The sequence below is a fragment of the Pipistrellus kuhlii genome, unplaced genomic scaffold (genome assembly GCF_014108245.1).
Source record: "Pipistrellus kuhlii isolate mPipKuh1 unplaced genomic scaffold, mPipKuh1.p scaffold_m20_p_17, whole genome shotgun sequence".
In the NCBI taxonomy this organism is placed as follows: Eukaryota; Metazoa; Chordata; class Mammalia; order Chiroptera; family Vespertilionidae; genus Pipistrellus; species Pipistrellus kuhlii.
Genome location: NW_023425482.1, coordinates 15,376,033 through 15,403,939, shown reverse-complemented (window position 1 = coordinate 15,403,939; position 27,907 = coordinate 15,376,033). Strand labels below are relative to the sequence as shown.

General features: G+C 42.3%; 2 protein-coding genes across 4 annotated transcripts; one reads left to right on the top strand and one right to left on the bottom strand.

Moving 5' to 3' along the window:
- Nucleotides 1–685: 685 nt before the first annotated feature.
- On the bottom strand, nucleotides 686–27,865 carry TMEM231 (transmembrane protein 231). 3 transcript variants are annotated; one of them, XM_036441084.2, is made up of 7 exons: nucleotides 27,458–27,856; nucleotides 27,222–27,417; nucleotides 21,533–21,661; nucleotides 21,079–21,222; nucleotides 6,847–6,928; nucleotides 2,910–3,015; nucleotides 686–2,538 (listed from the first exon to the last, which is right to left on the bottom strand). In XM_036441084.2, the coding sequence occupies exons 1-7, from the start codon at nucleotides 27,697–27,699 to the stop codon at nucleotides 2,358–2,360; spliced, it is 1,080 nt and encodes a 359-aa protein (XP_036296977.1). In that variant the 5' UTR covers nucleotides 27,700–27,856; the 3' UTR covers nucleotides 686–2,357. The 3 variants fall into 3 exon arrangements, with proteins under 3 accessions (XP_036296977.1, XP_036296976.1, XP_045438628.1); XM_036441083.2 differs by having other exon boundaries at nucleotides 27,222–27,391; nucleotides 27,490–27,837; XM_045582672.1 differs by lacking the exons at nucleotides 686–2,538; nucleotides 2,910–3,015; nucleotides 6,847–6,928 and adding an exon at nucleotides 19,979–20,576 and having other exon boundaries at nucleotides 27,222–27,391; nucleotides 27,490–27,865.
- LOC118720782 (protein phosphatase inhibitor 2) lies at nucleotides 12,659–13,397 on the top strand (the record flags this gene model as incomplete). Its single annotated transcript, XM_045582893.1, has 1 exon — nucleotides 12,659–13,397. A coding segment is annotated over one exon (726 nt), but the record flags the coding sequence as incomplete, so codon positions are not given.
- Nucleotides 27,866–27,907: the final 42 nt, after the last annotated feature.

Sequence of the window (27,907 nt, the reverse complement as noted above, 5' to 3'; positions counted from 1 at the left end):
AGGTGACTTGGCCTGCAGAGGAGGGCAACTGGGGGGGCCCGGACCTGCAGGGGAGGGCAGTTGGGGGCGACCAGGCCACAGGCTGGGCTGTGGGACACCCCCCTCCCCAGTGCATGATTTTTGTGCACCAGGCCTCTAGTAAATAAAATAAAATCATGAACATGAGAGAAAGGGGACCATATAGAATCTCTCTGTTAATTTTAATGATGTGACCCAAGTGGGGCCTTAAGGGTCTCACCTGATTCAAACAGAAACTGGATAATCATTTCAAAAAATTAGGAATCGCCCCCTCCAAATAGTGAGTAAGTGTCTCAAACCCTGTCTTGGCTACTGGTTAAAGCTCCGTGGATAAAATCCTGTATATTTCTCACGTTTTCTCTTGCAACTACACTCTGTGATTCAGGTTCAGAAGCTACAAATATCTGATCTGTAAATATGACATTCATCAGACACACTTGTAATTTTCCAGCCTGTGGTTCCCACACGCCATGTGGATTCCACCAAAAACTCACATTTACTTGGGGCTGGACCAGGGGCCTTTTGCCAAAGAGCTAACAAAAGCTCCAAGGTCTTCAGCAGAACCCTGGCAAAGCAAGGCTGCTGGTGAGTAACGGAGAAATGCTCCCTCTGCCCTCCCCACGCTTCCCCTTCCCAAACGCTTCCCTCTGAAAAGTCACATGCAGCCTCCATTTTGAACATTTTAATTAGAAAGTTATGAAACATCATGGTTCGTTATACAAATTTTGCAATAAAACAACTAAATAAAATGCAAAGCAATGTCTATACATCTTCAGCTGTCTTTCCATATCTCATCATCTTCTGGTAATTCAGAAAATTTGGCAACCAATTTTCATTGATTGAAATCTCAAAAAAAGTTAGGTGTATAAATAAGCAGTCCTAAAGTTTAAAAGAAAAACCAGAGGGGCCACTGTTAGGATTCTGTGTGCTTGAATACTTCAAAATAGCTTTGTTTCCATAACACTAATTTTGGTCAGCCTGGAAGAAAAGGTGGCTTGGAAATAAAAACTGAATCACCAAGGTAAACTGAGGCACACCCTGAAGAGTATGTTTACGAATGGGCATGAAGCCCAGGTCATAGTGGGCGTGTGTTTTTGGTACCAATGACATCACGAGATCATAAAGCAGATCCATCTATCCTTTGGGGAAACTGCATGTTTTCTTAGGGCGAGAAGAAATCAATCTCCTGTGTGTAACAAAGGCCTGACCCAGCACTCTTCTCCTGCAGACACTCGCTTAGTCATGAGGGTCCTGTGGCTGGACTGCTCGCCATTCTGCCATGGGCCAGGCTGGTCTGAGCTGCGGGGGCTAGCATCCTCCTCCCCGCACCTCCTTGCGTCCCTCCCAAAGCTGCCTGCTCCGATGGGCACCCTGTTCCTTAGTCCAGGGAAATGCAAGGAGCCGGGCTTCCCGCTAGCCCTCCAAATAAACTCTGTGGTTGTTGGGCAGGGAGCCAACGCCAACAACAGGTCCTCTGTCACCCATGTCCTTTTTAGGAAGGGGGAGAGGCTGTCAAGAAGGAGGAGTGGCAAGTGTCCAGGCTGTTGGGTGAGGGCCAGAGAGAAAAGCGACGGTTACAATCCTTATTGCCCCCACTGTGGCCCAGAGGACTGTGAATGAAGCAGCACTTCTGACTTCAGCCTGCTACTCCTGGGGCACAGACAGAGAGCAAAAGACGGGGCAAGGAGCCAGCCACACAAGGGCAGTTCAGCCGGGCTGATGACAGAAGATGTCTGTTAGTCTGAGGGCAGGTGGATGGTCCGAGTGTCCTCAAGTTGCCCACCCTCACGTGGATGCACACAAATGTTCCTGAGCACTCCCTCTCTCCAATCCTCCAGCTAAAGGTCTCTCAGTCCCGGAAATCAAAGTTCCAAATGGGAAATTTAGGTGCCTGAGAGTGGGAAGTGCTAATGATTTGCATATCTGTCCTGAGAGCCCTCAAGAGTCAAAAGTGCGTTACAATAGGGGGAAGAAATGCATAGCGTGTTTCTCAGTTCCAGGAAGCAAAAGTCTGCTTGACTAGAGGTGGTACCCTTTCCAACATGTCTACATTGATGGTAGTTTTCTCTTGAAATTCAAGTCTAGGGCCAAAAAGAGGAGGGCGGGAGAGAAAATTATAGCGTTTTCAGACCTTTCCACAAACCGGTCTCTGATGATTTTTGGAAAATATGGAATTTGCATAGAGAAAAATTAGAAAGAACTCTTCTTTGTCGCTGGTAAGGGAACACACACATGCTGGCACATGTCCGTGGGCCCTTTTCTGAAGTGTCCTCAGGTGGCAGTTCTCAGAAGACAATATGAGGTAGCCGGGCCCTGCTTCGTTTCCGGTCACGGCCTACTTACGATAAGTGCTGCTTATAGAGTTCTCCCTGGGGCATTGCTGTCACGGGGATTGTGGTGACCACTTGATTTTGAAACACGAATCTTTTTATCCTTTCAAACACCCAGAGGAAGATAAGTAGGATACTGACATACTGGATCCAGGCAAACTTTATAATTTCCCAGAATCCTGGTAGATAAGTATACACAGTTAAGGAGTCTCAGATGACATTTTCTAAGTAAATGTTAAGCGGGTAAGTTTAGACAGGATATGGCAAAAATGTTTCAAATACCTTTAAGATAAAAAGGGATACTAAAAGATTATGAGGACATAAATATGGATGACTCTGACCTAGAAGAATTGCTCATAAAGAAACAGGAACAGGAAATGGATTCCCTAGCCCCCACCCCCCTATGACTAGCAGACAAGAGTGCAGACGGAGTGGTTTGTGTGGGGCTGCAATGCTGTAGCAATTTCAACTTAAGGCTTCCCACATCTGTTTCTTCTTGGGACAAGCGAGGAATCCTTTTTGGAAACTGAGCTACTGTTGGCTTCTTAACAGAAAGGATATGAAATGACTTCCACAGGGTATCGGATGACAGCATTAATCACAAATGGAGCTTCGGCAGCCCTCCCCACCAGCCAGATGGGGTTGGGGTCAGTCAGGATGGTGGTTACTGCAATACAATCAGGAATTAATCCACAAATGCTCTCTTTGGCAATAAAATAATATCGAGGGCTATGCCCAGCTGGTGTGGCCCAGTGGTTGAGCACCAACCCATGAACCAGGACGTCACATGCCCAGATTGCCAGCTCGATCCGCACTAGGAGTGTGCAGGAGGCAGCTGGTCGGTGACTCTCTCTCATCATCTTTCTATCACTCTCTCCTTTTCCCTTCCTCTCTCTGGAATCAATAATAGCATATTTAAGATTTTTCTAATTAAAAAAATACGTACAAAAAAAAAATTGAGGGCTATGAAAATACTTTTTTGACTTCTCAGGCAAATTCTGTACTTCAAAACTCATCTCTAAGAATGATTTAAAAGGAAAAAAGTAAATTGAATGTGCAAAGTTGCTTACACTTTGTTAAAATACTTGTCAAAACACTTATGTTAAAAAAAAATATGGAAACTGTCTATGTATTCTGTAGTTGTCGAGTGGCTGAGCAAAGGAACACTATGCTACCACTAAAAACAACACCGATTAAAACTTTGTAGCAGCATTGGAAAAATATTTATATTACAAAGTAAATAGAAATAAACTAGCCCTGGCTGTTTTTTCTTAGTGGTTAGAGCGTCAACCACAGATCAAAGGGTCACAGGTTTGATCGCTAGCCCCAGTTGGGGCATGTATGGGAGCAACCAATCAACGTGTCTCTCTTACAATAATCAATCAGTCTCTCTCTCTCTCTCTTTCTCTCTCTCTCCCTCTCTCCCTCTCTCTCTCTCTTTTCCTTTCTCCCACCCTCCCTCCCCTCTACTCTCTCTAAAAACCAATGGGAAAAAAATATCCTCAGGTGAGGATTAACAACAACAACAAAAAGAAATAAACTGGATTCAAGTGTCTCTAAATTATGATAGCAGCTATATAAAAAGATTTGCATATAGCCCTGGCAACTTGGGCTCAGTGGGTAGAGCATCAGTCTGCGGACTGAAGGGTCCTGGGTTTGATTCCAGTCAAGGGCATATGCCTGGGTTGTGGGCTTGATCCCCAGTGTGAAGTGTGCAGGAGGCAGCAATCTATAATTCTCTCTTATCATTGGTGTTTCTATCTCTCTCCCTCTCCCTTCCTCTCTGAAATCAACTGAAAAGAAAAAACAAAACAAAACAGAGATTTGCATATAGACAAAGACTAGAAATTTTTTTAAAAAAACTTGATTTGGAGAGGATCCAAGATGGCTGCGCCCAGGTGAACACCTAGCCGCAGCCGCACACAACAATTTCAATAAAATACAACTAAAATATAAAACGGACATTGCCCAGAACTACAGGAAGGTTGACTGACTGGAAATTCTACAGCGAGAAGCAAGGAAAAAACCAGAAGGAGGCGCGGAGGAGCTGGAAAAGCCCAAGGTACGGAGACGCGGCGCGCGGAGAGGACGGAGCCGGAGAGGAGGGAGGCCGAGTGCCTGGCGGGCGTTCCCGAGCGGAAAGGAGAGAAAAGCTCCGACTGTGCTGGGCCCCCAACTTCTCTGAACCCGGTTCTGGGCCAGACCCCGGGGACTCAGGCTCAGCCATAGGGAGCCGGGCTGTAAGGCGGAACCCCGGGGAGAGGCGAAAGGAGGTCCCAGCGGTGCGCAGTGAAGGGACGGTCGGCTGTGCCGCGAGATTGCCCTGATGGGAAGGAGACCTGGGCTCCAGACTGCTCTGAACGCCACCTCCAACTCCACTTCCAACTGAACTGAACCCCAATACCGGGCTCATTGGGGGAGAGCATAGACTGTTTGGCAGCAGGCGAAAATCGAGGGCACCTTTCTCTCAGAGGCGCCGGCAGCAGCGAGCACTGAAGGACCCGCATAGGGCGGGGCTGACGGAAGCCAAAGCTGCAGGCTCCACCCTGAAACCGCGTCCCATCAGTAACTGCGAAATGCGACAACAAAATAGATCACAAACGAAAGAAATGGAGGACAAAAAGCGTCTGGATATAGAGTTCAAATCTACGCTTATAAGGTTTTTCAAGAATTTCCTAGAAAAGATGGATAAGGCCTATGAGGATATGAAAAGAGATCAACTAGAATTAATAAGGAATCAACAAGAAATAAAGAATACATTGTCTGAAATAAAAAATATTTTACTGAGTCCTAAAAACAGAAGGGAAGATCGCAAGAATCAAGTCAAAGATTTGGAACATAAAGAACCAGAAGACACTCCTCCACAGAAGCTAGAAGGCAAGAGAATCCAGAAAATTGAAGATAATGTAAGAAACCTCTGGGACAACTTCAAGCGAACCAACATCAGAATTATGGGGGTCCCAGAAGATGAGAGAGAGCAAGATATCAAAAACATACTGAAAGAAATAGTGACAGAAAACTTCCCCTACCTGGTGAAAGAATTAGACTTACAAGTCCAGGAAGCGCACAGAACTCCAAACAAAAGGAATCCAAAGAGGACCACACCGAGACACATCATTATTAAAATTCCAAGAGCAAAAGACAAAGAGAGAATATTAAAAGAAGCAAGAGCAAAGAAGGTAGTAACCTACAAAGGAGCACCTATACGATTGTCAGCTGACTTCTCAACAGAAACCATGCAGGCCAGAAGGGAATGGCAAGAAATATTCAAGGTGATGAATAGCAAGAACCTACAGCCAAAAATAATCTACCCAGCAAAGCTATCACTCAGAATCGAAGGCCAGATAAAGAGCTTCACTAATAAAAAAAAGCTAAAGGAGTTCATCACCACCAAACCAGAATTATATGAATTGCTGAAGGGGGTTCTTTCAGAAGAGAAAGTAAACAAAGATAAAAATTATGAACAACAAATACATAATTATGAACAAGTGAATCTAAAAACCAAGGAAATTAAAAAAATATGATGAACAATATTAACTGTTGAATATAATAGAATCAGAGGAATGGAAGGGGAGTGAACTGACGATTCTTGGGGTAAAGGGGAGAGGGGGGCGTGGGAAGAGACTGAACATAAACTGTGCACCTATGGATGAGGACAATGGGGAGAGGGGAAAGGACAGAGGGCGGGGTGGGAACCTGGTGGAGGAGAGCAATGGTGGGGACATTTGTAATAATATGAACAATAAAAACTTATTAAAAAAAAAATAAATAAATAAAAAAAAAAAACTTGATTTGTAGTGTGTTAGTTTAGTTTCAATGTTTTTTTAGTTTTAAAACTTATTTTTAGAATAATGCTGTTCATGTATTACATAAAATCAGAAAGAAATACTGCAGTCCCCCCACTTGTCAAGTGTCTGTGCGTGGCAGCCATGACGTCTGGTTGCCAAGCAATACTTACCATGCCTTTAGAGAAAACCTCAGCCCCCAACCAGCCAAGCAGGAGGAGTCAAGTGCATGGGATGGCCTAAGAGCCTCACCTCTGTAAGGGACAGGCACACTCTGCCTTACAGCCAGAACCTTGGATGCATTGCATCTATTCTCCTAATTCAATTGCTGGTATGGGGTGAGTCACTCACATTCCTTATTTCCATCTGAAAACTAGGAACGGCAATTTGTCTTTGACTTCTTTTACAAGTATGGTAAATGGAGCACCTCAATGAAGCTTATTTAAAAGAAAGAAAATCCATCAAACCAGCGGCGGAATAGATATGGCAATTAGTTGGCACTAACCTGATTGACCATAGAAGTGGTTGCGTAGATTGTGGGTCTTTAGATCAGGAGGAAAAAGGACAAGTCCTGGGTTGCCTGTTTCCTCCCATCACTGAGCACTCATTGGTTTTGGCATTTTTATCACGATTAGGATTCCAATTCTGTTTCCCTCCAAAGACCCCACTAACCTGGAAAGTCTTTGTGAAGCACCTGAATGAAATTTACTCACTGTTCCTTTCTTGATAGGCAGCAACAATATGTGTGAGGTCATAGTCATAGGCAAAAGGACTGGTTCCGTTGATGACAGACACCTGGAGGGAGAAGGACCTGGTGTAAGCACTGAAACAGCTTCTGCTCTGGTCTTTCTACCCTCCTGCCAACCCAGGACCACCTTCTTGGTCTTGACCTATTCCAGTCTTACAATAATTTATTTACTCTCAATCTTTCCCCTTGTGGGATGGAAACAAGGGGTCAATATCTACTTTTCATAGGTTTTAAAGTTATTTAGAAAATACTTCTCTCCAATCCAATGGGAGAAATAAATTCTTTAATTTTTAAAAATAGACCATATTGCCAAAACCTGTTTGGCTCAGTAGATAGAGCGTTGGCCTGCAGACTGAAGGGTTCCAGGTTCAATTCTGGTCAAGGGCATGTACCTTGGTTGCGGGCGCATCCCTAGTGGGGGGTATGTGTGAGGCGGCTGATGGATGTTTCTCTGTTATTAAGGTTTCTAACTCTCTATCCCTCTCTCTTCCTCTCTGTAAAAAATCAATAAAATAAATATTTTTAAAAAATAGATCGTATTTTCAATTCCTTTGTCTTGTCCTTGCTCTTCTCTAGGTGATCTTTCAAATGTAGGTTTGGAAAAAGGATAAAATGCAAATAGTAAGCATATAATCCTTTGAGAAGGAAATGACTTCCTGCCCCCTAGTATTATATTTCCATTGATGTGGGAATAAAAAGTGCTATGGGTTTCTAGGATTCAGCAGGATTCAAATGCTGAAGACTTAAGGGAGATATTAAAAAATGTAAAATAGCCTGGCTGGTTTTTCTCAGTGGTTGGTTGAGCATGGACCTATGAACCAAGAGGTCACAGTTTGATTCCTAGTCAGGGTCCATGCCCAGATTTTGAGCTTGGTTCCCAGTGGGGAGCGTGCAGCAGGCAGCCAATCAATGATTCTCTCTCATCATTGAGGTTTCTATCTCTTTCTCTCTCTCCCTTCCTTTCGCTGAAATCATTTAAAAACAACAAAAAAGTGAAATTAAAAAAAAAGGGTTCCATTCCAAGATAGCAACAAAGGAACTTCCTGAACTGACCTCTCAACTGATGAACTAAATCTGCAACTATACCTGGAGCAATTCCCTCTGAAAGAAATTCAGAAACTAGTTGAGTGACTCCTACCCATTGGTAAGATTAATTTCCTACATGAGTCCACTCTGTCAAGCCTGGGAGAAAGGGATGTTTTACCTAATGCACAGAAACCAACAGAGAGGCAAGGAAAATAAAGAAATAGAGGAATATGTTCCACACAAAAGAATAAAATAAAACTCCAGAGACAGACCTTAATAAAATGAAGATAAGTGACTTATCTAAAAAAAGAATTTAAAATATGTCACAAAGATGCTCACTGAGGTCAGAGAATAATGCATGCACAAAGTAAAAAAGGTATAAGAAAATATAATATTCCTGATGAACATAAATGCAAAATCCTCAACAAAACATTAGCAAACCAATTTCAACAGTACATGAAAAGGATCAGACACCATGATCAAGTGGGATTTGTTCCAAGGATGCAATGATGGCTCAACATCCACAAATTAATAAATGTGATACACCACATTAATAAAACGAAGGATATCTTGCCCGGCTGGTGTAGCTCAATGGTTGAGTCTCAATCTATGAAACAGGAGTTTTTTTGTGTGTGTGTATGTGTGTGTGTGTGTAGGATTCTTTTGGATCATTGATGTTTCTATTTCTCCCTCTCTCTTCCTCTCTGAAGTCAATAAAAATATATTTTTTAGAAAACTATTTTAATAGATGCAGAAAAAGCATTTGACAAAATTAAACATCCATTTATGAAACAGAAAACTCTCAACAAAGTGGGTACAGAGGGAACATATCTTTTTTAAAATAAATTTTTATTGTTCATATTACAAATGTTCCTCTCACCCCCGCCTCCATTGCTCTCCTCCACCAGGTTCCCATCCCACCCTCTGCCCTTTCCCCACCCCACATTGTCCTCATCCATAGGTGCACAGTTTATCTTCAGTCTCTTCCTACATCCCCCTCTCCCCTTTTCCCCAAGAATTGTCAGTTCACTCCCCTTCCATACCTCTGATTCTATTATAGTCACCAGTTAATATTGTTCCTCAGATTTTTTAAAATTTCCTTGGTTTTTAGATTCACTTAATAGTTACGTATTTGTTGTTCATAATTTTTATCTTTATTTACTTTCTCTTCTGAAAGAACCCCCTTCAGCAATTCATATAATTGTGGTTTGGTGGTGATGAACTCCTTTAGCTTTTTTTTATTAGTGAAGTTCTTTATCTGGCCTTCGATTCTGAGTGACAGCTTTGCTGGGTAGATTATCTTTGGCTATAGGTTCTTACTATTCATCACCTTGAATATTCTTGCCATTCCTGTCTGGCCTGCATGGTTTCTGTTGAGAAATCAGCTGACAATCGTATAGGTGCTCCTTTATAGGTAACTACCTTTTTTGCTCTTGCTGCTTTTAATATTCTCTCTTTGTCTTTTGCTCTTGGAATTTTAATTATGATTGTCTTGGTGTGGTCCTCTTTGGATTCCTTTTATTTGGAGTTCTGTGCGCTTCCTGGACTTGTAAGTCTAATTCTTTCACCAGGTGGGGGAAGTTTTCTGTCACTATTTCTTTCAATATGTTTTCGATATCTTGCTCTCTCTCATCTTCTGGGACCCCCATAATTCTGATGTTGGTTCGCTTAAAGTTGTCCCAGAGGTTTCTTACATTATCTTCAATTTTCTGAATTCTCTTGTCTTCTTGCTTCTGCGGAGGAGTGTCTTCTGGCTCTTTATGTTCCAAATCTTTGACTTGATTCTTGCGATCTTCCATTCTGTTTTTAGGACTCTGTATAATATTTTTTATTTCAGACAATGTATTCTTTATTTCTTGTTGATCCCTTATCATTTCTCGTTGATTCCTTATTAATTCTAGTTGATCCCTTTTCATATCCTCATAGGTCTTATCCATCTTTTCCAGGAAATTCTTGGAAAACCTTATAAGCGTAGATTTGAACTCTATATCCAGTCGCTTTTTGTCCTCCATTTCTTTCGTTTGTGATCTATTTCATCTCGGCATTTTCAAAGCTTCCCTGATGGGGCGGAGTTTCAGGGTGGAGCCTACAGCCTTGGCTTCTGTCAACCCCACCCTATGCAGCTCCTGAGTCTCAGGGTCCTTCAGTACTCCTTGCAAGCGCCTCTGAGAGAAAGGTGCCCTCGATTTTCACCTGCTACCAAACAGTCTAGGCTCTCCCCCAATGCGCCCGGATCTGGGGTTCAGTTCAGTTGGAAGTGGGATTGGAGGTGGCGTTCAGAGCAGTCTGGAGCCCCTGTCTCCTTCCCGTCAGGGCAATGCCACGGCACAGCCAACCATCCCTTCTCTGGCGCAATGTGCGCGCCTCCGGGACCTCCTTTCGCCACTCCCCCGGGGTTCTGCCTTACAGCCCAGCTCCCTATGGATGAGCCTGGGTCCTGGGGTCTGGCCTAGAACTGGGGTTCAGAGCAGTCAGAACTGGGGCCCAGCACAGTCGGAGCTTTTATCTCCTTCCCGCTAGGGAACGCCAGCCAGGCACTCAGCCTCCCTCCATTCGGGCTCCGTCCTCTCCGCGCGCCGCGTGTCTCTGTACCTTAGGCTTTTACAGCTCCTCTGCTCTTCCTTCTGGTTTTCTCCTTGCTTCTCGTTGTAGAATTTCCAGTCAGTCGACTTTCCTGTAGTTCTAGGTAATGTCCATTTTATATTTTAGTTGTATTTTATTGAAATTGTTGTGTGCGGCTGCGGCTAGGTGTTTACCTGTGCAGCCATCTTGGATTCTCCGGGAACATATCTTAATAGAATAAAGGACATATCTGACAAGCCCACCGCTAATATCATCCTCAATGGTGAAAAGCTGAAAAATTTTCCTCTGAGATCAGGAAAAAGACAAGGATGCCAACTCTCACAACTTTTATTCAACAGAGTAGAGGAAGCCCCAGCCAGAGCAATTAGGCAAGAAAAAGAAATAAAAGTCATCCAAATGGAAAGGAAGAAGTAAAGTTGTCACCATTGGCCTATGACACAATATTACATAATAAAATACCCTAAGGACTCTACCAAAGAAACTGTTAGAACTTATAAATGAATTAGTAAAGTTGCAGGATACATAATCGGTATGCAAAAGCACTAACAACGAAGTATTAGAAAGAAAAATTACAAAAAAAAATCCCATTACATTTCATCAAAGGTAATATAAAATACATAGAAATAAATTTAACCAAGGAGGTGAAATAGCTGTACACTGAAAACCTATAAGACATTGATAAAAGAAACTGAAGAAGGCACAAATTAATGGAAAGTTACTCTGTGTTCATGTGTTAAAAGAATTAATGCTGGAAATAATGAACAACATAAATGGATGAACAAAAACAGACCCAGAGAAAGAGAAGCAGCGATCAGACTCTCAAACCTCAGAGGGAAAGGTGGGGGTAAGGGGAAGAGACCAACCAAAGGACCTGTGTGCATGCATATGGGCCTAGTCAGTGGCCATGGACAGCAGGGGGGAGGGGACATATGTAGGGAGGAGTTTGGGATGGGAATGGGGGGAGGAGGACAATTATGTGATACCATAATCAATAAAAAAAAATAAATAAATAAATAAAAAGTTTAAAAAAAAAGAATCAATGCTGTTAAAATACCCACACCACCCAAAGCTATCTACAGAATCAGTGGAATCCCTATAGAAATCCCAGTGTTATTTTTCACAGATGTGTAAAAAAAAAAAAAAAAAAAAAAAAAAAATTCCTAAAAATATCTGGAATCACAAAAGACCCCCAAATAACCAAAGCAATCTTGAGAACGAGCAAAGCTGAAGGCATCAAACTTCCTGATTTAAACTATTGTATATTATAGGCCAGTGTTTTCCAAACTTCTCTCATGATGAGAATCACCTGGTGGAGTTGTTAAAATACAGATTCCTGAATCCCAACTAAGAAGTGCTAAACTAAGTATACAATGTTACCTATATGTTCCCAAAAATTCAATTTTACCTATATGTTCCCCAAAATTCAATTTTATGTCTATGTTCCCAAAAATTCAATGTTACCTATATGTTCCCAAAAATTCAATTCTACCTATATGTTCCCCAAAATTCAATTTTATGTCTATGTTCCCAAAAATTCAATGTTACCTATATGTTCCCCAAAATTCAATTTTACCTATATGTTCCCCAAAATACTTAAGTATACAATTTTACCTATATGTTCCCAAAAATTCAATGTTACCTATATGTTCCCCAAAATTCAATTTTACCTATATGTTCCCCAAAATACTTAAGTATACAATTTTACCTATATGTTCCCAAAAATTCAATGTTACCTATATGTTCCCCAAAATTCAATTTTACCTATATGTTCCCCAAAATACTTAAGTATACAATTTTACCTATATGTTCCCAAAAATTCTAGGTTAGCACTTCTTAGTTGGGATTCAGGAATCTGTATTTTAACAACCCTACCAGGTGATTCTCACCATGAGAGAAGTTTGGGAAACACTGTTAGGCTGTCGGGCTTCTCTGATCAAGCAAGCGCGTTGGTTTGGCCAAGGGCGCACCCAGCGGCCAGCGCAGGAAGCAGCGCGTCGGGGTCGGAGTCCTTGTGTCGTGAAGACGACGCCAAACGCGGTCTCCGTGACAGCAGGGGCAGCGCTGTAGCCCCTGGTGGGCTCGGCGGCTGCCTGGCCAGTCCCCCGTTTGCCCCCTAGCCCTTTCCTTCCTGGACCCAGCGCACCAACCAGCGACCCTGACGCCCACCATCGCGGCTGGCCATGGCAACCTCGCAGCAGGCCATGACGACCTCGGCCTCGCAGCAGCCCGTGAAGGGGATCCTGAAGAACAAGAGCTCTCTCGCTTGCTCCCTGGTGCCCTCGGCGATGCAGGACCCGCGGCACAAGAGCAGCGACGTGCTGAGTAAAAAATCCCAGAGGTGGGATGAAATGAACATCCTGGCGACCTATTATATAGAAGACGAGGACATAATTAAAGTAGACGGGCCAAGCACTCCAGACAATAGCATAGATAGTGACGACGAAGATGTATTCGCTTCGGAAAACTTTGAAGCCCTGAACCCAGACATGTTAGCTAGGAAATTAGCTGCCGCTAAAGGCTCCAAGCCGAAGTATTTGATTCACGAACAAGAAAGCAGTGGAGATGAAGACAGTGACCTCTCACCTGAAAGTAAAAAGTCTTTATTGGCTACCTGCTGTTTATTCTTTTTCAGGTGCTCTATAGGAAATGGGGAAGAAAAGCTTCAGAAAAGTACCAGAGCAGCTAATGAAAAACAGCTAGAGTTTGAAATAAAAAGGAAGCTTCATGACAATGAAGGACTTAGCCTTAAATTAGCTAGGCAATTAGTTTCAAAAGAACTAAGTGAGGTAGATGAAGAAATATCGACGCCTACAACTGGAGAAAATGTGAATATGGAACAAGCAAATCAAACATCTTTGGATGACCAACAGAAAAAGCAATCACCGAGTTCATAGAAGAGATTTGTTCAACACTGTGATCGTCTGATACAAACCCTATTACTATATCATCCTGCTTCCTGCTCTCTACAATCGATGACTTAAGTATCAAAATGCACTCCAATTATTATATGGTGCCAACAATTAAATGACTTTAGAGACTAATTAGACTGAAAATGCCTAATTGATATGCATATTCTTGTGCCTAGTACCATAAATATAGCATAATATCGGTCCCAAACTATACTATTTCTGTAAGAACACTCATTAATTTGCATAAGATATTATATAGCTTTTGATGCTTTAAAGGTTAAACAATATCCTGGGGGTGGGGGGAGGGCATATAATTTATTTTCTTCACTTCTAGATGTAATAGCTCTTATAAAATGGCTTTTTTAAAAATACCAAAATCCAATTGGATTATATAGGCTGATAAGTACCGTATTTTTCGGACCATAAGATGCTCCAGACCATAAGACGCACCAGTTTTTAGAGAAGGGAAATGAAGAAAAAAAGATTCTGAAACAAATAGTGTCCTAAAATATTTTATGTGCATTAAAACCCAACATCACAGTCATAAACACATGTAATCAACCCTGTAAAGTAAACAGCAGCATTTAGAACCATTTTAGAGCCGGGCAAGCACACAGAGACCACACAGAGCCGGGCAAGTAAAAATACTTTTTTTTTTAAAGTATATGTGTAGGCTATATTTGGACCATAAGACGCAGGGACTTTTCCCCCCCACTTCTGGGGGGGAAAAAGTGCGTCTTATGGTCCGAAAAATACGGTATTTTAACACATGTCTCAGTATAGGAGTTACTGTTGCATTTTCTGGCCTACTACCTTTAAAATTCCTTATGAGTTTGTTTATTTTATTATTTTTTTAATTTAATAAATCTTTACTGTTCAGATTATTACAATTGTTTCTTTTTTCCCCCCATAGCTCCCCTCCACCAGGTTACACTACTCCACTCTCTGCCCTTACTCCCCTCCCCCCACTGTCCTCATCCATAGGTGTACCATTTTTGTTTAGTCTCTTCCTGCACTCCCCCTTTTTCCTTTCCTCCCGAGAATTGTCAGTCCATTCCCTTTCTATGCCCCTGATTCTATTATATTTACCAGTTAATAGTTCATCAGATTTTTTTATACCCTTGGGTTTTATTTTATTTTATTATTTTTTAAAGAATTCTTTTAAAAAAATACATTTTATTGATTTTTTTACAGAGAGGAAGAGAGAGGGATAGAGTTAGAAACATCGATGAGAGAGAATCATCAACCAGCTGCCCCCTGCACACCCCCTACTGGGGATGTGCCCACAACCAATGTACGTGCCCCGGACCAGGATCAAACCGGGATCCCTCAGTCCCCAGGCCGATGCTCTATCCACTGAGACAAACCAGTTTTGGCTCCCTTGGGTTTTAGATTCACTTATTGATAGATATATATTTGTTGTTCATAATTTTTATCTCTATATTTTTCTTCTTTCTCTTCTTAAAGACTACCTTCCAGCATTTCATATAATACTGGTTTGGTGGTGATGAACTCCTTTAGCTTTTTCTTATCTATGAAGCTCTTTATCTGACCTTCAGTTCTGAATGATAGCTTTGCTGGGTAATCTTGGTTGTATTTTCTTGCTATTCATCACTTTGAATATTTATTGCCATTCCCTTCTGGCCTGCAGTTTCTGTTGAGAAATCAGCTGACAATCCTATGGGTGCTCCCTTGTAGGTAACTAACTGTTTTTCTCTTGCTGCTTCTAATATTTTCTGTCTTTTGCTCTTGGCATTTTAATTATGATGTGTCTTGGTGTGGTCCTCTTTGGATTCCTTTTGTTTGAGGTTTTGTGCGCTCCCTGAACTTGTAAGTCTATTTCTTTCACCAGGTGGTGGAAGTGTTCAGTCATTATTTCTTCAAAATAATGTTTTCAGTATCTTGCTCTCTCTCTTCTTCTGACATCCCTATAATTCTGATGTTGGTTCGCTTTAAGTTGTCCTAAAGGTGTCTTACACTATCTTCAACTTTTTGGATTCTTTTTTTCTTTTCTGGAGGAGTGTTTTTTGCTTCTTTGTATTCCAAATCTTTGACTTGATTCTTGCGATCCTCTAGTTTGCTTTTAAGTCTCTGTATAATATTTTTTATTTCAGTCAGTGTATGCTTAATTTCTAGTTGATCCTTTTTCATATCCTCGAGGGTCTTGTTAAATTTATAGGCCGTTTCTAGGAAATTCTTGAAAAACCTTATAACCGTGGTTTTGAATTCCATATCCGGTCTTTTGCTTTCCTCCATTTACTTCATTTGTGGCCTGCCTCTTTGTCTCCACATTTTAGCTGCTTCCCTGAGTTGATGGAGTGGCTTTGTGTGCTAGGTGTTCTAGCAGGACCCAGTAGCTCAGCCTCCCCAGTTACCTGAGGTGGACACTCTTGGTGCACCCTGGTGTGTGCAGTCTTGTTGTAGTTAAGCCTTGATTGTTGTTGGTATCACTGGGGGGAGATGAAGCCTGATTGTTGTTGGTATCACTGGGGGGAGATGACCTCCAGGCCAATGGGCTGTGAGGATCAGCAGTGTCTTGCTGAGAGGGCTTCTGTGCTCAGCTTGGATGGGATGGAGTCTCAGAGTGAAGCAGATAGCCAAGGTTTCCAGTCAGCCCGCCCCTAAGAGGCCCGTGTCTCAGTGTCCCATGGCAGTGGCTGCACGCACCTCTGAGAGAAGGCTACTCTCAGGTTTCGCCCGCTGCCAGACAGTCCAGTTTCTCTCCAAATGAGTCTGGGTACTGGGGCTGGATTGTAGTGCAGTCAGGAGGTTTTATTTCCCTCCCAGATGAAAAAGCTAGCCAGCTAGCCACGTGCGTGTTGCCTGCCCTCTCCACGTGTGGCGAGTAAGCCAGCCGCGTCTTCAGCCACCCACCCTTTCCGCATGCGCTGGTCTCCACACCTCCAGGGCTCCTCTGAGTCTCTTTCCTTCTAGTTGTAGAATTTCCACTTAGCCAGTTTTTCAGAGGTTCTGGACTATGTCTTCTCTGTCTTCCAGTTGAAGTTTTGAAATTGTTGTGCGAGGCAGCAGTAAAGGTGTTTGCCTAGGCCACCATCTTGGTTTCACTCTCAAGTTTCTTTATGTTTAAAAGGAAAGAATTAAACTGTTTCTCACCAACCTAGCTTTATTGCCCTTGCCATGTAACTCAGTTGGTTAGATCACTGTCCTGTACACCAAAAAGTTTGCAGGTTCGATTCCTGGTCAGGATACATATGGGGAGCAGCTGATCTCCTTTCCTCTCTCTCTAAAATCAATAGACACTACCTCAGGTGAGGATTAAAAAACACACACAAAAAACTAGCTTTATTCACAAATAAATTATCAGGTTGAATTTATACTAACAGCTAGCTTCAGATCAGTTTTTGTAAAAAATAAATATAATTGTAATATAGTCTCAGCATTCCCTTTATATGCCTGTCCTAACCACCTGCCTTTGTTTCTTATTCCTTTCCAAATATATACAAACAATAATCCTTAACCTTTACATTAGTAAAGGTTCATAAAGATTGTCATGACGTTAGGAACTCTTCCTTTTCTCATATATTCTATCATGTACTGCAACAATGAAAATCTTATTTTGACTATCAATGCTTTGTTTTTCTTCTAATACATGGAAAAAATAGATTTAATAGCAGCAATACTACAGACAGGAAATACAATTCAACTGCAGAATTTCTACATTGTTCTGATTTATAGCTTGCTAATTAAATTGCAATTTACTAGTTTACTAAGGACTTAAACAGACCTTAGGATACAACTGAGGTTTTTTTGTATGATGGGATAATTGTGTGTAGCCAGTGAAATAATGATAGTTTCTGAATGTACAGACAGAAGTAATCCAGAAAGTATTTTAATTTAAAAACCTTCTCCAGCCAAAACCGGTTTGGCTCAGTGGATAGAGCATCAGCCTGTGGATTGAAAGGTCTCGGGTTTGATTCGATCAGGATGATTCTCTCTCATCGATGTTTCTAACTCTCTATCCCTCAATAAAATATATTCTTAAAAATAAAAATAAATAAAAACCTTAATCCCTGCTTAAGGGAATATGATAATGTATACTATGACAAATGTATTTTATTCTTCTAACACTGTAAGATTGAGACCCTCCTCTCACCCCCGGAATGAAGTAAATTCCTGTGTATCTTGGTTTAGTGATAATTGCACTTATAAGTTTATGGACATATCAAAATATGTCAAAATAAATAAAAAGAGGGAGAAAAAATAAAATTATATTACAAAACTATAGTAACTGAAACAGTATGGTATTGGCATAAAAACAGACACATATCAATGGAATAAAATAGAGAATAGAGAATCTAGAAATAAACCCACCAATATATGGTCAGTTAATTTATGACAAAAGAGCAAAACATTCAGTGGGGAAAGTATAGTCGCTTCAATAAATGGTGTTAGGAACACTGGACAGCCACATACAAAAGAATGAAACTAGACTCCTACCTTACATCATATATGCAGATAAATTAAAAATGGATTAAACTTAATTTAAAACCTGAAATTGTAAAGCTAGAAGAAAACATAGGTGGTATGCTCCTTGACATCAATCTTGGCAATGATTTTTTGTATTTTATATCAAAAGTACAAGCAACAAAAGCAAAAATAATATGTGAGATTATGTCAAGTCAATAGCGTAGCAAAGCACAACAAAATAAGGTAACTTACAGAATGGGAGAAAATATTAGCAAATAATATACCTGGTAAGGGGTTGATATCCAAAATACATAAAGAACTCACATAACACAATAGTAAAATAATCTGACTTTTAAAATGGACAAAGAGTCCGGCTCAAACTTAGTGGTTGAGCGTCAATCTATGAACCAGGAGGTCACGGTTTGATTCCCAGTCAGGGCACATGCCTGGGTTGTGGGCTTGATCCCCAATAGGGGGTATGCAGGAGGCATCCAATTAACAATTCTCTCTCCTCACTGATGTTTCTATCTTTCTCTTTCCCTTCCCCTCTGAAATTATGTTTGTATAAATGTATATATGTATAATATATATATATATATTTTATACATGCAGAGGAATCAAATAGGCATTTTTCTAAAGAAGATCTATAGATGGCCAACAAGCACATGAAAAGGTGCTCAACATCACTAATCATCAAGGACATGCAAATCAAAAATCACAATGAGGTATTACTTAAAGCCTGTTACCAAAAAGACAAGATAACAAGTATTGGCAAGAATACAAGGAAAAGGGAACCCTTGTGTACTGTTGGTAGGCTGTAACGTGGTGCAGGCACTATAGAAAACAGTATGGAGACAGCTTAAAAAATTAAAAATATAACTACCACATGACCCTGAAATCCCTCTTCTGAGTATATATCCCAAGGAAAGGAAAACAGAATATTAAAGAGATATTTGTACTCCCGTGTTTACTGCAACATCATTTACAATGGCCGAGATATGGAAACAAGTGTCTATCAATGAATGAATGAATGAAGAAGATATGATTAAAGAAGATATTCAAACATGAAAAAAGAAGGAACTCCTGCCATTTGCAACAACATAGATGGACTTTGAAGGCATTATGCTAAATGAAATGAACCAGACAGAGAAAGATAAATACTGCATGGTATTCACTTATATGTGGAATCTAAATTAAAGAAAATCAAACTCAGAGAAACAGAGTATAATAGAAAATTGGTTGCCAGGGGCTGGGAGCCGGGAGCAATAGGGAAAGGGTTAAGGTACAAAGTTTCAGCTATAAGATGAATAGTCTGAGGATCTAATGCAGTTGTTCTCAACCTTTCTAATGCCGCGACCCTTTAATGCAGTTCCTCATATTGTGGTGACCCCCAACCATAACATTATTTTTGTTGCTACTTCATAACTGAAATTCTGCTACTGTTCATGAATTGTAATGTAAATACCTGTGTTTTCCGAGATGGTCTTAGGCTCTATAGCAGCAGTTCTCAAACTGTGGATCGAGACAGGTTGAAAACCACTAGCAGGATTGCCTACGCCCATTGGAAAACACAGATGTTTGCATTATGATTCATAACAGTAGCAAAATTACAGTTATGAAGCAGCAACAAAAATAATATGGTTGGGAGTCACAACATGAGGAACTGTATTAAAGGGTTGCGGCATTAGAAAGGTTGAGAACCACTGATCTAATGTATAACATGATGACTACAATTAATAATACTGTACTAAGTAATTGAAATTTGCTAAGACAGTAGAACTTAATTGTTCTCATACATATACAAAAAAGATAAATGTGTGGTGATGATGTGTTAACTAATTGAAAGGAATCCTTTCACAATGTATTCCTCTATCAAATCATGATGATGTATACTTTAAATAGTTTACAATTTTGTCAATTATACCTCAATAAAGCTGAAAACCCCCTCTCCACAAAAAAGCAAAGATCTTTTCCATGTAAAAAAAAAAAAAAAAAAGCGCCATATTGTTTATATTTTATAGTCCTCCTTTAAAAAACTGACCTTGATTATAGCTAGGGTGACCATGTATCCTAGTTTGTCTGGAACAGACCTGAAGTAACTAATAAAGTTCCGCTTTCCTTTTCAAAAGTAGCCCAGCCCAACTTATATGGCCCCCCCCCTCCCTGGGATATAATAAAGGTTAGCAGGAAAAAGTGTTTAAATGAATCAGTTCTGGCCTTAGACACACAATTCATGCTCTGTTGCTTTCATGCTGTGGCACTTTGGCAAAATTAATTAATCCCTGTAAGTCCCAGTTTCCTCGAGTGTGAAATGAGTTCATTCTTTCAACAAATCTGTCGGAGTACTTACTGCATAGTGTGCCGGCACTGTGTTAGGCACTGGGGTGAAAGTATAGGTGTCGCGCTCTTACTATTGAGGGGAACAGCAAATAAACTGATAACATATCTTTAATATTTCAGGTGTAAATACAACTGTCAACTTAGGTGAGGAATGACGGAGAGAGAGGGGAATGCTATTTTAGAAAGAAGTGTCAGGGAAGGACTGTGTTCAGAGGCATTTGAAGAAGAAAGTGAAGGGAGTGGCAGAATAAGCTACATGGACCCTTGGCAGAGGGAAAGGCCTGTGCAAAAGCCCTGAGGCAGGAGCCACTTTGCGGATATAAAGAACAGCACAATGGAGCAAGGGGGCAATGACAGGACAAGCAGCCGGCGAGCTGGGAAACGGCTGAGTAGGCATCTCCTGAGGTTGCTGTGATGATTAAACAAGATAATATATTTAAACCTCTTAACTCAGGATTATTGCTCAAATAATCGGTTGTTAGTATTATTATTTAAAATATATATATTTTATTGTAGGCTGACGCTCTATCCACTGAGCCAAACTGGTTAGGGCTGTTAGTATTATTTTTGAAATGTTTTACATGAACTAAAAAAAGATCACTTAAAGTGTGTGTGTGTGTGTGTGTGTGTGTGTGTGTGTGCGCACACACACATCCAAAAGCAATAAATATTTGGTTCTTAGATGAAAAACAAACATTTCTCTCTCCCCCCTCCCCCTTTCTTTCTAGATATAAATACAGGCACGTCCCTCTCCATATTCTGAAAGAATTCATGGCAGGAATGCCTCAGAAATCCTCTCTTGTGCCCCTACAGAAAAATGCTATTTCCACTTCCATTTCTCCCTCTTCAAAGAACTGGTAAACACTAACGTATACAAATAAAAGGAGGTGGACAAGGAGAAGCATCCTTACGTTGTATCGAACGTCTAGGCCATCGTAGCTGAGGGGCTGCCTCTGCTGCAGCCTCAGGTCTCCGTTCACATATAACTGGGACCCCGGAATGGCAAAGGAGGACTGAAGAAATGCCATGCTCTGCATCACGAATGTCGACATCCTCTGAAGTCATTAGAGGGAGAGACAGGATGAGTTTCAGTCAGATAAGGGCTCTGGGTTCTAAGCGTCACCTCGTGGTCCCCCACATACCTGGCTTAGCCACCCGGGAAGAACTCTGAGCTATTCTTAGCTTGTATAAATTAACATGGCCCTAATGAAAACCATTTGATCTGCCCAAGTTAAATCCCAAACTGCACCTCAGAAAAGAGCCTTTTTTTCTACAGTGTGGGTTTTCCTAGGAAATCAGAAAGAGGGATCTGCACTAATAAAAGACAAAAGGGAGAGGACAGGCTTCCCCCAGGAATCGACTCACATGCAATTGGTAGGAGAAAGTCAGGATGAGTTGCACACCAAGAACATGCTCCGTGGACTGCAGGGGAAGCTCCAGTTTAAAATGTAACATGTCCATTTTCCCGTCCTGGTTCCTGTCTTCTTCTCTGGTCTAGGAAACCCAAAGAGGGCCAGTGGCCCTGGTCCTTATTAAGTCGGGAAGAATCCATATTACCGTCGTACACACACAAGGAACCACTGTCCTGCGATACACAGGTATTAGCTCCCCCATCAAAAGAAAAATTATTAGGTATAAAGGATCAATATTGGAGAGAGACACAATGTGCATGGCCCCTGAACTTCTTACTTGTGCTTCTCAAATATTCAAGGGCCAAACTGAACAGGAATTTGAAGTGGCAATAACAATAAACAACTGGATAGTATTTTTCTTTTTTCAGTCTCATTTGATCTTTTTTTGTTTGCTTTGTTGCTGGCATCTTTCTCTTTTCATTTTTATAAACAGGCTGGAATGAAAAGTTTAAGTAGCACATCAGAATTATTTTCTGCTTGTCAAGAAAAGAAGACTAATACTAATCATTATGCATTCCCCAGATTCAGCAGAAAAACACCAAGCTCTTTTTATATAGTACATCTTTTAACCACAGTCTTTGCTGCAAATTCTCAATATTGGAATGCATCTCATCATTGTCAGGACTTTAAAGTCTAGCGCATCTTTTAGTACCAATCAATAAAGCAAAAAAGAAAGCTCTGGCCAAAACCCGTTTGGCTCAGTGAATAGAGCGTCAGCCTGTGGACTGAAGGATCCCAGGTTCCATTCCCGTCAAGGGCACGTATCTTGGTTACAGGCACATCCCCAGTAAGAGGTGTGCAGGAGGCAGCTGATCAGATGTTTCTCTCACATCGTTTCTGGCTCTCTATCCCTTTCCCTTCCTCTCTGTAAAAAAATCAATAAAATATATTAAAGAAAAAAAAAGAAAAAAGAGGAAGCTCTGGAAAATCAGTAAGCCATTAAAACTACAGATAATTTATAAATTATGTACATGGCCGAAACCGGTTTGGCTCAGTGGATAGAGCATCCGCCTGCGGATTGAAAGGTCCCAGGTTCGATTCCAGCCAAGGGCATGTATCTTGGTTTCGGGCGCATCCCCAGTGGGGGATGTGCAAGAGGCAGCTGATCAATGATTCTCTCTCATCGCCGTTTCTAATTCTCTGTCTGTAAAAAATCAATAAAATATTTAAATAAATAAATAAATAAATTATTTACATGAAAGTAGGGAAAACAGATCTTAGGAGAGAAAAAGACAAATTACAGCTCATAAAAACAAACAAACACAAACACTGGTATCCAATCTTGTCATCCATAGTCTTGCCTCATAGGGATCCTAATACGACTAGCAGGAAAGGATGGTCACTGAAATGTGATCACTGCTGATACCATTCCTTGGCACACTCCGGATCTTGTTGCTACAACTGATCCTTTCCCAGAGTTAGGTTCCCAGAGGGATTTTACTATGGTGGACCAACATCCCCATCTGAATTCCCATCTACTGATTCATTTTTCTTCCCGCCAATACCATTATGCAAGGGAAAGATTTTCTTTGTTCTTTTTTTCAGGCTAATAAGGTCCTTTTAAGATGGAGTTATCTCAGTTTTCAGAAACTTTCAATGGCTTCTTTCCTTCTGGACAATGATGTCCTTATCCCAGGCCCTGTTATAGAGAACCCTGCCCTCTGTCTTCTGTTGGATACTATTTTCTCTGTCTTAGTCCGTCAACTTCGCAGGTGCAGCGGAGGGATATCTGTTACTCGGGCTGACGATCAAGTTACTGAGGCAATTATGTATTGGCAATTATGATGAGGATAGAAAAGAGGCTGCCCTGTCTTTCTGTGAATCTTCCTCAGTTGGTATCTGGGAAGACTTGGAAGACAAAAAGTCAAGTTAACTCTCTGGGGTGGATCTATGCCTTCTGGGTCCTTAGGATTCACAGGAAAAAAAAAAGATCAAACGTCTCAACTTGCAAGGGAGGAGAGTGGGTAGGAGGGAATTGCAAGAATACAGACCCCAACACAGTGTGGGAGAGAAAAGCAATTCATGTGATCTTTAAAATAAGTCTAAGGTAAGCAGAGCAAGTATTATCCTCATTGTATAAATGAGAAAATCAAGGTTCAGGGAGGTGAAGGGATTTATTAGTACAACTACCCTGTTTCCCCGAAAATAAGACAGTCTCTTATATTAATTTTTTCTCCCTAAGTTGCGCTAGGTCTTATTTTCAGGGGATGTCTTATCTTTCCATGCGCTAGGTCTTATTTTTGGAGGATGTCTTATTTTCAGGGAAACACGGTAGTAATGGGGAAAAAAGATGATGCAAAAGGTGCATCTCCCACAATAACCTGTCACCAAGTTAGAATCTCACTAAGGCTGGCAAGGTGGGCTACATTCTATGCTCCCGTGCCTGCAGCTGGAGCAGGAAGGGAAGAGGCTGTCATTGCCTCCCGGAGCTGGGACTCAGACCTCCCCTCAAGAAGGAAGTGCTGCCCCGCTGACGCTGGTACCTCCAGAGCTTTGGGGGAGGAGCCCACGAGGGGGAATGGATAAGGCTGGAGGAAAGACTTAGTACTCCTTCCTGTTTGTATCACCCCAGCACTGGTTCTTCAACTGGCAGTAGCAACCGGTTGCAGTTTCTAGTTTTTTCCTACTCCCAGAACAAGGCTCATCATGCCTCCTATTGGCAGAACCTAACAGGGGGTCAGTGGGCAGAGGAGAATGTGGTTTTCATCATCTCAGTGCGAGCATCACAAAGCGGAGATAGGAGGGCGGATTTGGAGCTGACGCAGGACCTAAAAACAATGCACCACCTGACTGCAAGAGTTGCTATAAATCAAGGAGTGCAATTGTTTCCAAATGCCCTGACTTGCAATATTTTCCCCATCAAGTATCTCACTTTTTATATCGTTCATTCTGTTGAGTAACATTTTTTTTTATTAAAGGTTAACTTCCTACTTTATACTAGTGTTAATTTTACCATATATTTGAGTGTTCCATTTTTTAAATATGTTTTATTGATTTTTTTATAGAGAGGAAGGGAGAGAGATAGAGTTAGAAACATCAGTGGGAGAGAGTCATCGATCAGCCGCCTCTTGCACGCCCCCTACTGGGGATGTGCCTGCAACCAAGGTACATGCCCTTGACTGGAATCGAACCCGGGACCTCTCAGTCCACTGGTTGACGCTCTATCCACTGGGCCAACATGGTCTCGGCCTATTTTTTTCTTCTTGTGCTGAAAATACTCTTTGGGTAAGTGACCAGATCAGGAAAGAGTCTTTCCAACCTTTCCAAAAGTCGGGACTTTTTTTTAAAACGCTGTGGGACGCGGGAAAATGTGTTAGAAATTGGGACTGTCCTGCCCAAAGCGGGACGATCTGGTGTCCTTATCTTGGGGTCTCCTGCAAAGTAGGAACCAGTACTTCAGGACTTTTAGACTCATCAGATCCTTACTGCCTGTATTTCAATGAGTCTAAGATATCATACTATATAAGAGAGGAATATGCTAATTACCCTCATAATGACTGGATCACGGATATGCAGGAGTGGAGCAGCGAACTACAAGCAGGCAACGGAGAGCTACAGGACGGGGCAGGACAACAAGCTATGATAGGGGCCTAGGGAAGCTACAAGAGGACGGGGCAGCTAGAGGAGGGCTGCAGCGACCTGCTGGCAATTGGCTTCTTGCACAGGGCTGCTAGTCAATTATAAAATGCACCACCCACCAGCCTCCACCACACATAACCTTCCCAGCCCACCAGTAGAGTTAAACTCTTATTTGACTGTAAATCCTATTCACAGCTTTAATGACCTTTCTCACTTTTCCCTTATTTTTATTTCGCTAAAGTTATTAATTATTTTATTTGCTTGCTTAGTTTTCTATTTACTTATATAATTTCAACAATCAGCTTTTATTGAAATTCCTCACAATTTGATGTTTATTCAAAATCTAGTTCATGCCTGGGCCAGTGTGGCTCAATGTTTCAGCATCGACCCAAGAACCAAGAGGTCACCATTCCTGTTTTTTTTTTTTTTTAAGATTTAAAAAAAAATATATTTTTTATTGATTTCGAGTTCACAACCTGGGCATCTGCCCTTGACCAGAACTGAGCCCAGGACCTTCAGTCTGAAGACCAATGCTCTATATACTGAGCCAAACAGGATAGAGCAAGAGGTCACCAGTTTGATTACCGGTCAGGGCACATGCTGGGAAGGGTTCCGTCCCAGGTGGGGAGCATGAAGGAGGCTGCCAATCAATGTTCAATGTTTCTCTCTCTCAATCCATCTCCCTGTAAAATCAATAAAAACATATTTTTAAAAACTCCTTCATTGCGCCGGGACCAGTTTGGCTCAATGGATAGAGCGTCGGCTTGGGGACTGAAGGGTCCCAGGTTCGATTCCGGTCAAGGGCATGTACCTTGGTTGCGGGCATATCCCCGGTGGGGGGTGTGCAGGAGGCAGCTGATCCATGACTCTCTCTCATCGATGTTTCTGACTATCTCTCTCCCTTCCTCTCTGTACAAAATCAATAAAATATATTTTTAAAAAAACTTCTTCATTGCAATATTCTAATAGTGAAAAGCGACACCAAATAAAATATCCATTAACAGAGATAAATCCATTCCAGTTGTTTCATATTATGAAATACCTTGTAGATCTTAAAAAGAATAAGGTTGATTAACAAGTATTGATACATATCTGAAACTGAGCCTTAATTTTATGTCATTAACATTTTACAATAAGCATGCAATGTTATAATCAGAAAAAAATATATAAGAAAATTTAAAGTAATCAGAAAAAAATTTGAATTGCATTTTGTGTGTTGTTATTCATATAACTAATCAGATTTAATTTCCCCCTCCATTTTATTTAATTGCTGGGAAAAGTCTGAATCCCCCCTTTCCCCCCAAGCTACACAAGTTTGGCTTGCAGGCCAATCATCTCAGGGATGTTTACTGAGATTAAACTTTGGAAGAAGGAAAGCCAGAATTTTTATATTTCTAGAGGAAAAATGTTTTCAAAACATGAGCAGAAAGGGAGTGTTTGCAAAGGAAGCACTCACTCACCAGAACCGAATACTGAACTACAGACCGTAAAATGCTTCCTTTTCACTCTGGACAGACAGCTGCAAGATGGAGCAGCAGCATCTAATAAGACAAACCCGGGAGGCAGGAGGGCCGTCCCCGGAGGACGTTCAACCAATCGGGGCCCGGGCTTCCCAGGGTCAGGTCTGCATACAAATGCCTGCTCTTTCCGTTCCGAAGGTTTGAATGCACCGTTCCAGCAGCACTAAGGGTGGCAGTAAGAACACCGCTGGTCCTCCAGGACCCCAAAAAAGGAGCTTTCGCGACCACCTTTCTACCGGGCAGCCCACGGAAAGGACGGGTCTGCCTGACGGACACCGGCGGCCGCAGGCTCCTGGACTCGGTGCCGGGTAGCACGCTGCCAGCGGCTGCTCACTTTCTCGGGGTGATGGGCAGCTTGGAGAGATCGAGTGAAATAAGAGGTGTACTCCCCAGCAAGTTAAGCATCTGTCCAAACCACTGAGCCTGTCTGTGGTCACAACCTTCCGTGGGATCGAGGGACCCTGAAGACCATACCCGCGCTCCCGCCCCTGCCACCTCTCCCCAGGCCCGGTGGGCAGCGAGGCCTCGGCGGGAACCACGCACCGAGACGAGCGGGACGCGCAGGTGGTCCCCCTGCAGCCGGTTGAAGGCGGGGAACGTGCTCCAGGCGAGGAAGCCGCCGCGCTCCGGCCCTAGCAGGGCCAGCAGCAGGACCTGGTGCTGGAAGCGCACCGTCGGCTGCTCCTCGTAGCTGCTCCGCTTCAGCCAGAACCCTGAGGTAAAAAGGGCGGGAAGGCGGGGGGTAGGATGTCAGGAAGGCCGGCGCTGATGCCGCGGACCTGGGGGCACCGGCGCGGGCAGGGAGGCTCACCGTGGCTCCGGAAGGCCACCAGCAGCGGCGGGACGTAGGTGAGCGCGGCGGCCAGCAGCAGGAACAGCGCGGCCTTGGAGCAGAGCCCCGCGCGGTAGCCGCGCTCCACCGGCTGAGAGAAGAGCTCGTAGAGCGCCATGGAGCTCTGCGCGGAGAGAGCCCTTGGCGGTAGGGAAGGGATGAGCAAGTTTGGCTTCTCCTGGTTGCCATAGCCTTGGTCTCCACGGCAACGGACGGCGCAGGGAAGGGAACCAATCGCAAGGACGCCCGGGGCCTCGGTGGGCGGGGTTCTAAGGAGGGGCGGGGCCTGCTGGGATGGTCGTTGCCGCTTTAAGCGTTCTGTGCGTTTTCTCAAAGGCGGAGCGGAAATACGTTTCTGTGCACCAAGATCAGAGCTGTCGTGTTAGCGTGAATTAAG

Coding starts and splice junctions, on each gene's coding strand:
- TMEM231 (XM_036441084.2), bottom strand. CDS start 27,699: ATGGCAACCAGGAGAAGCCAAACTTGCTCATCCCTTCCCTACCGCCAA. Junction 3,016..6,846: donor TGCCTATCAAGAAAGGAACA/GTGAGTAAATTT, acceptor ATTGTATTGCAG/TAACCACCATCCTGACTGAC. Junction 2,539..2,909: donor TACCCTGTGGAAGTCATTTC/ATATCCTTTCTG, acceptor AACTGTGTATAC/TTATCTACCAGGATTCTGGG.